This window comes from Triticum dicoccoides, chromosome 1A, assembly GCF_002162155.2.
Source record: "Triticum dicoccoides isolate Atlit2015 ecotype Zavitan chromosome 1A, WEW_v2.0, whole genome shotgun sequence".
NCBI classification, from domain to species: Eukaryota; Viridiplantae; Streptophyta; class Magnoliopsida; order Poales; family Poaceae; genus Triticum; species Triticum dicoccoides.
In genome coordinates this window covers 68303907-68312735 of record NC_041380.1, presented here as the reverse complement: position 1 = coordinate 68312735, position 8829 = coordinate 68303907, and the positions used below count along the sequence as shown (strand labels likewise).

The 8829-nt window shown below is 40.5% G+C and overlaps 1 protein-coding gene across 2 annotated transcripts; it reads left to right on the top strand.

The window, feature by feature from the left end:
* The first annotated feature begins 1055 nt into the window (after positions 1-1055).
* Positions 1056-3141, top strand: LOC119365516 (F-box protein At5g07610-like). 2 transcript variants are annotated; one of them, XM_037631250.1, is made up of 3 exons: positions 1056-1437; positions 1546-2508; positions 2621-3141. In XM_037631250.1, exons 1-3 carry the CDS (start codon positions 1435-1437, stop codon positions 2729-2731), a joined length of 1077 nt encoding a protein of 358 aa, XP_037487147.1. In that variant the 5' UTR covers positions 1056-1434; the 3' UTR covers positions 2732-3141. The 2 variants fall into 2 exon arrangements, with proteins under 2 accessions (XP_037487147.1, XP_037487086.1); XM_037631189.1 differs by having other exon boundaries at positions 1546-3141.
* The last annotated feature ends 5688 nt before the right edge of the window (positions 3142-8829 follow it).

The following is an 8829-nucleotide window of genomic DNA, read 5'->3' as shown; positions in this document are numbered from 1 at the left end:
GTCCCTCAACTTCAAAACCGGACAACTTGCACCTCTAACTACCGAAACCGGACAAGGTTCGTCCCCGGACTCGGTTTTGACCGGTTTTGGTGTTGACTCACCCCGGTTTTGACCCGTGCTAACTCATATTCCTGTATTTTTTTATATCCGTGAACTTTTTGAAATCCACATACACTTTTCAACTCCGCATAGTTTTTTCAAGGTCACATATTTTTTTCAAAAATAAACATACTTTTTTCAAATCAGCAAACTATTCTAAAATTCACATACTTTTTTCAAATCCGTAATTTTTTAACATTTACGTACCTTTTCCAAATCCCCGTATTTTTCCCAAGTTTGTGTAATTTTATCAAATCCAAGTATTTTTCAAAGCCATGAACTTTTTTTGAAATTCGCATACTTATTTCAAATCCACATGCTTTTCAAAGTCCGCATTTTTTTCCAAATCCGTGTTCCATTTATAATCCATGAACTTTGTTTGAAATTCACATACTTGTTTCAAGATGAAGCAATTTCTGAAATCCACATATTTTTGCGTAAAAGAAGTCCATATCCGCGTACTTTTTTCAAGTTCACATAAAATTTTCAAATTCATGAACTCTTTCAATAAAATGTACTCAAATTTGAAAGTGTACATCAATTTTAAACTAAATGAACTTTAAAAAAATACGCATATTTGAAAAAGTACATGAACTTGTAAAAAGTACGCAGATTTAAAAAAAGTACAAAATTTTTAAAAAGGTTCACGTATTTGAAAAAATAACCGAATTTGAAAACATCACGTGGACTTGGAAAAGGTATCCAAATTTGAGTCAGAACGGTCAAAACCGGGGTGGGACAACACCAAAACCGGTCAAAACCGTTACCAGGGATGAATCTTGTCCGGTTTTAGAAATTAAGGGTGCAAGTTGTCCGGTTTTGAAGTTGAGGGATCAAATCTAGACTCCGTCAATAATTGAGGGACGAAAAATATACTTTTCTCTTTATTTAAAAGAGTTGACCCTCAAAATAGTTTATTTCCTACTCCACCAAGGCATCTCATCATATTGATGCTCTTGACCATCTCCATTATTGCCCCCAGTTTTATTTGTTAGGTCACCTGTCATACGTTTCAGTTAAGTAATGAACTTCTTTCGAAGCCTAGACCTACAAACTACATTTGTTTTTCCAGCATAGCGTGCATATGCACGTCATCATATTGGTGCTCAAATCGTGCATAGGAAGGCACAGGTATCCCTCAAATAGTGATGCACGGAAGTGCCATGGGCCATCAATGCGAGCAAGAAGCATTCAACTGGTCGAGTTGACCTTCTTGTCGAGCATAGGCGTCTTCTTCGCTTGCTCCAAGTGATTTCTTCTTCCCTGCTGGTCGTGGCCTCTGTTCCAGTTGCTCTACCATCCAGTTGGGAGGTCCTCACCACCACTCTTCTGCAAATGGTATGCAAACTTGTTTACGATAAGCAAAATAGAATCCTCGATCTCAGACCTAGCTCCTTTCTTCTTGGTCACTCGTATATCATACTCTTCTCCATTTGCATTTCTCAGAACTTGTTGCTCGGGATGGTTAAGGGGAGAAGGTCCAAGAGACGGAGGTGCTCGGCGGCCAACCTCACTGATGACCTCGTCGTTGAGATCCTCTCTCGCCTCCCTGCCAGATCAGTCTGCCGCTTCAAGTGCGTGTCCACGACATGGCGGGACCTCATCTCGCACCCTGTTCACCGTATGAAGCTTCCCCAGACCCTGGCCGGCTTCTTCACAAAGCACGATAGTGAAACTGTATTGTGGTCAGTCCCCCATTTCACCAATGTCTCTGGCACAGGCCTCCCGTTTGTCTCCCCTTCACTTGACTTCCTGCCAGTCCACAAACGCATTTTTCTCTTGGACAGCTGCAACGGCCTTCTCCTCTGCAGCTGTTGTGCTGCCGGGGAATTGGATATGATATATTACCATCAGTTTGTGTGTAATCCTACCACAAAGGAGTGGGTTGCACTACCGGACCACAACCAGGCTGAAAAATGGCGGTGTTCATGTGTGGGTTTTAATCCAACCATGGCACCCCACTTCTACGTGTTTGAGTTCTTCAAAGACTTTGGGCCCCTAGCCCCCTCGGTCGTTGGAGTGGAAGTATATTCATCTGAAACAGGAGAACGGGTTCGTAAAGAGCATGAACTGGATAATGATTTTAGCCTTCCCGATAGGTTGCCAGGTGTCTTTTTCAACGACTGTCTGCATTATCTCACCCACAAGCCTTCTATAGTTGTGGTGGACACCGAGGGGGAAGTTTGCCAAAACATACCTGTCCCTGTCCCTGGTGAGCAGTGGTTTGGTTTCATTCAGCTGTCCCAGGGACGTTTTCATTACGCCAATTTTGAGGCAGACCATGAAGACGAGGTGGTTCGACTGGTGGTTTATGTTCTTGAGGACTATGACAAGCAAGAATGGACATTGAAGCATACTGCTGAAGCCTCACATGTAGTTGGATCACATGGTTTATATGAACCTGGATGGGTAAGTTATATAAATCTTGCAGAAAAGTTTGAGTGGGTTGCAATTCATCCAGACTGTAACATGATCTTTTACACTGTTGAGTGGGATAAAACATTGATGTCCCATGATATAGATCGTCGGCAAGTCCAAGAGATCTGCACTCTTGGAGAGGACACTCGGGAGACATATCTTCCACATGTGTCATTGTTCTCAGAGTTACAAACTTTGCACACATGACACATAGGTTATTGGTGCCTTTATACCAAGTGGATCCTCAACAGGAGTCAATTCTTCTTGCCATGTAGCAGTGGGCTTTGCATGCCTACCTGCTTTTGTTTTTGGAGCAAAGTTGGTTTATTCTAGACCTAACTTGGCTAATGCTCCTACGTTGTTATTCGAAATTTGTATGAGCGTTCTGCTCTGTGTTCTTGCCTCTTCACACAGATGGTCCATACATGTTGGGTTTCCATAGTATTTAAGCAAACATTCTAGGATCATCATCATGATTGGAAAAAGGCATGTCTCCTGTGCATATCATTGTAACTTTAAATTTGGGTCTTTTATTTGCAGTTGTGGGATGTATAAACATCTTGTTGACAGGCGTAGTAAAAGTATTACTACTTATTTGCTATTCATATGATGTGAGGTTGATTTTGTTTACTTTTTCATACCCTTTGGAGTTTGGATGAAAATAAGTCCATGTCTTCTTGAGGTTAACAACCACGAGTTACGTCTCCCGCCATTCTTTAGAACCTTCCCGAGGGCTGAGGTTACTTCTCTTCCGTCAGCCCTCTGTTTCTTTTTAGTACGTATGTGGGCTCTCTTGTTCAAGATGGAATTATTTGGACACCTCAGAGTGCAGAGGAAAAAAAGTTGTAAACGAGCTTTAATTTCTATGAATTGATAATAACTTCCTATCGAAAATAGTAGATGAACATCATGATGAATTAACCTTGGCGGAAGATAGTGCAGTGCTGAGTAAACACTGCATACCTTTGTTAGTGATCATTGATCAAACCTTGTGTTGGAGAACAATCTGACCAAACAAGCAATTTTACTGAATCTTTGGAAACTGTTATTTAAAGAACCCTTATCAAGGAACGCTTTGTAGACTATTTCATTTGATTAACATTTAAAGAAAGAAACATCGGGCAGGAGGGAAAGTTAATGTGTGTGAAGAAACCGTTTTTAGACCGTATCGTTTGATCGTCAGTGGGAAGTATATATTCAATTGAAGCAGCACATGATATACACTCAGAAAAGTGTGAATGATGTCAGAAAGAAAGTTGGCATGTTGCTTATAGAGTTAACTAACTTGGATATTGGACATGAGTAATTGAAGGCTGCTTGCCTGTCCTTTGGCCAAAAAAAAAAAGAAGGCTCCTTGCCTATCAATCTGAATTCGGTTCCCAGTGTCGCTATGAAGTGCCTCTTTAGCAAAGTGTACTGCTTTTGTTACAAGCTTTTTCAATCCCACACCAAAAAGTTGGGCAGAACTAAGTTATTATCCGGGTGAAGAATTTTGGAGTGAAGAACATGACGGACTGTGAAGAATCCAGAAACAAATGTACTTACAAGTGATATCTACTTATCTAATGGTAACACAAAATTTTCAAGTAGCAACCAGTTCAACGGGGTATTTGTTTTGTAGAACAAAATGAAGTCCCCATTGTTCAAACATAGGAAAGGAGTTTATGTGGAATTACATTGTTTCATTACTATCGTAGTGCAGTTCACTTGGTTGATAAATAAATTGTACTGTCAGTTTTAAAATTTATGCTATGTGCAAGATATTTATTTTGCTTTTGAAACAGAAAATATTTTGAGCTTTCGAGTCAACAAGGGTCAATATATGAATGGTTGGACCAGTCGCAACGTGCAAATGATGTTCGAATTCATTCAAACCAGGCATGATTGCCTACCACGGGCACACACCCTTGGTGGCAAAATTTGTGGTCACTCCTCACATGTCCAGCAAAAACCATGTTAGACAAAGGATGTTTGGGTAGGTCAGAAGAGTCAGTTTGTGAGCACCAGTTTTTTCACATCCGTCAAATGGCCCTAATTTTTTTTCTATCACCTTGTATCACTAATTCATGTCACTATGTCAAGTTGTTTTATTTTTTGCCAAGTTCTATATTTTCTGGAGTTTACTCGGTGAAAATGGTCGATAAATGGCCAAACATGACACAATGTGCAAGTGGTGTCCGAATTCATTCAAACCAGGCATGGTTGCCTACTATGGGCACACACCCTTGGTGAAAAAATTCAGGGTCATTCCTCACATGCACAACAAAAACCATGTATGACAGAGGGTGTTTGGGTAGCCAGAAGGGTCCATTTGTGAACACCTGGTATTTTGCATACGTTAAATGGGCACTATTTTTTCATCACCTTTTATCACCAATTCATGACATCATATCAGGTTGTTTTCGTTTTCGACAAGTTTTCTATTTTCTGACGTTTTCTTGATGAAAAAAGGCCGATAAATGACAGGACGTGTTGCAACGTGCAAATGGTGCACGAATTCATTCAAATCAGACATGTATTCCTACCAGGGGCATGCACCCTTGGTGGCAATTCTCACATGTACAAAACAACCATGTTAGATACCTCGTTTTTCGACATCAGTCAAATACACTGTTTTTTTCATTACCTTGTATCACCATTTCATGCCACCATGCCAACTGGTACTTTCATAGGACATGTTTTTGATATTTTTGAATTATTTCAGTGAATAACGGCCTATATAATGGTCATGCATGTCGCAACGTGCCCACGGTGTCATAAGTCATTCGAATCAGGCATGAATGCCTATTATGTCCATGAAAGCGCTACTGCAAAAAGTTGGGCTCATTTATTCATAGTGCAAAAGAACACCAGTTAAGAGTAGGATGCGGGACTAGCCCAGACGGCTACATCCGTGAGCACGTAATTTTCTTAAATTCAATGCTTCTGTTATTTCAAATATGATATTTCCATAATTATGAATCAACATGGACATATTTTTATGTTCTAACCATTTATTTTTTAATTTATCAACCATTTTGGAATTACAAATTATTTATGAAAAATGATAAAAACTTTAACAATTTTATGAAAATTGCTAGACAATTCCCAACAGTTCCTAAAAATTGTGAATGAAAAAAATAACTAAGCTGAAGAAAGGAAAAAAGGAAAAAAAATACTCCCTTCGTCTTATAATGTAAGACGTTTTTACAAACTAGCATGGCTTACAAAAACGTCTTATATTATAAGACGGAGGGAGTAGATAAGAAAAAAATGCGGCAGCCATGGCCCAACACGCTGTCGGGGCCTGTTGGTTCAGCCCAAGCATGCCGCGTCGTTGTGTACAAGAAGAGGAAAAACGGACTCCAGACACAAGTGGTAATATGTCCCCGAAATCACTAAGGGCATGTATAATGGTGCTATTTTAGGAGTGCCACGTAGGATAAATGATGAGATGGAGGAGAGAGAACTCATAAGAAAAGGTTTGTCTTCTCTTATTTAAGATAAGATAAGAGATGATCTCTTAGCACAATATGTCTCACCATATTTTTAGGAATTGCTAGTTATTGAAGATAGGCTAAGAGATGACCCATTGTAGACATTTTTCTTTGTCATCTCTAAATTACATGCAAAAACTTAAGATAAGACTATCTTATCAACCATTGTGCATGCCCTAATTAAGGAGTACTCGTTGAAAAAACACTCCACTTTTCCAGGTCGCGACAAGTGGCGCACATGCAACACGCCACTTGTCGCAACCTGGTAGTTTTCCCTTTTTTCGTACAAACGTTTTATCTTTTAAACCGTGCATCCAAATCTCGAACCGTTTTCATTATTGGATTCCTCGCGTCGAGATCTTCAAAACTAGATCCCATGTTGATAGGTTTTGACAAACTTTTTTTTACGAAAAAAATCGAACGAAAAAAACCGAACGAAAAAAACCGGCGAAAAAACCGAAATCGGGAGCATGGTTTTTTTCCTTTCCGAAAGAGGCACGCCTGTGCCTCTCGCGAAATCACGCCGTGTCTCTCGTGGAAGCAAAACCATGACTCTTGTGGAAGGAAAAAAAACAAAAAACACGTTTTTTTTCGTTTCCGAGAGGCACGGCCGTGACTCTCGCGAAGCACAACCGTGCCTCTCGCGGAAGCAAAACCGTGACTCTCGCGAAAGAAAAAACAGAAAACGCGTATCTTTTTTCCCTTTCTGAGAGGCACGACCATGACTCTTGCGAAAGCACAACCGTGCCCCTCGCGGAAGCAAAACCGTGACTCTCGCGAAAGAAAAAAAATAGAAAATGCGTTTTGTTTTTCCCTTTTCGAGAGGCACGGACGTGACTCTCGCGAAAGCACAACCGTACCTCTCGCGGAAGCAAAACCGTAACTCTCGCGAAAGAAAAAAAACAGAAAACATGTTTTTTTTCCGTTACAGAAAGGCACGGCCGTGACTCTCGCTAAAGCACAACCGTGCCTCTCGCGAAAAAATAGTGACTTTCGCTAAAGAAAAAAAAATGTGTTTTTTCACGCAAAAAAAAATTTGAATTTATTTTTTGGATCGAAGAGCTAAGGAAGACCGGGGAGAAACCAAAACGTCAAAAAAACCGTTTAAAAAACCAAAAACGCATGCGGAAAAATAAGAAAAACAAAATCCGAAGGGAGCGTCCAGAGCGCGATACGTGGCAAATGACTGAGAGCACGCCAAATGGGCTGATCGTTGCGATGCTCCCGAAGGAGCGCTCGTTAACTAGTTGCTCCCACATGTCCCTCTTGTTTATTGTACTCCCTCCGGTCCTTTTTACTCTGCACATTGGATTTGTCGAAAGTCAAACTTTGCTAAGTTTGACCAAGTTTATATTAGAAATTATTAGTATCTATAATATGTAATAAATATAATATGAAAATATATTCCAAGATGAATCTAATGATATTAGTGTTGTTATGTGAATGTCTATAATTTTTTGTACAAATTTGGTCAAAGTTGAATGAGATTGACTTCGGTCAAACCTAATATACAGAGTAAAAGGACCGGAGGAAGTATTGTGTACGGAGTTTACCAATAAAAGAAGGATTAAATGGGCTGGCCCGAATGCATCATCAGTGGCCGCTTAGGCATACGTATTTCTACGTACAACGCGAATAGGCGGCTGAAGATTATTTGAAAGACGACCATTATGTCCTTTATTATAAAAAGGTATGGATCAATCTCAGTCTTTTCATGTGTTTAGGGAGTTGTACCGAAGCGGAAGTGAAAAAGCAATAGTTCAAGAAAGAAATTATTCTACTGATTAGGACAACTGATTACAATACAATGGCAGCAATGCACAAACAATTTCTGGTAGAGGCAGCGCCCGTCAGCCCCCGGATCAGCGCCTGGATCACGGCCATCAGCGCCTTCGCGCGGTGCTCGGAGATGGGGGCACGAATCGCAGCATGCAGCAGCAGCGGACCGTGCACGGGTGACTTGGCCTACAGGCGTGTGGTGCCGGCCGAATCGAGCACGACGACCACGAATCGAGCGTGGCGTTGCTCGTCGTCCTGGGCGCGTGGCGGGGCGGGGCGCTGCTCGTCGGCCGGTGTCTCCTTGGGCCGGAGCTCGGGCGTGGTGGCTAGAGGCGGACAGGAGGGCCGGCGACCCAGCAGGCGGTCGATTCGCGGTCGAATCGACCGGATTCTCCACGGAGCTGTCGGATTCCAGGAGCGGCGGCCATGGCGGCAGCGGCGGAAGGAGCTGCGGCAACAGACGCGCGGGAAGGAAATGGCTGGCCGTTGTGCTGTATTTTTAGTGTTGTCCAAACATTTACGATTGGGCAGTAGTGTTTTTAGCGGTATTGGGCAGTTGTTGGGGGCCTTTTTAACCATGCGTCATTTTTTAGAACAATTTTTGAATTTGTGAATATATTTAAAAATTTGGGAACAATATTTCAAAATTCACGTGCATATTTTGAATTTGTGAACATTTGTAGAATCGATAAACATGTTTGAGATCGAAGAACTTTTTTGAATTTTCAGAGAAATTTTCAAAGTTAACAAACAATTTTTGAATTTGCACATATTTTTGTATCCCCTGTTTTTTAAAAAATTCATTATATTTTTGAATTCATAAACAGATTTCAAATTCATGAACACCTTTTAAATTTAATAATATTCTTTAAAAATGTATAAAATTTTTTAAAATCTAAGTACATTTTTGAAATTCATGACCATTTTTAAAATTTGGAAAAATAAAAAATCCCAGAAATATTTTAAAAACTTGGAACATTCTTCCAAAATCATGAACATTTTTTTATATCCCTATATTTTAAAAGAAACAAAAGAGAAAAAGGAAAAAAAATGGGTA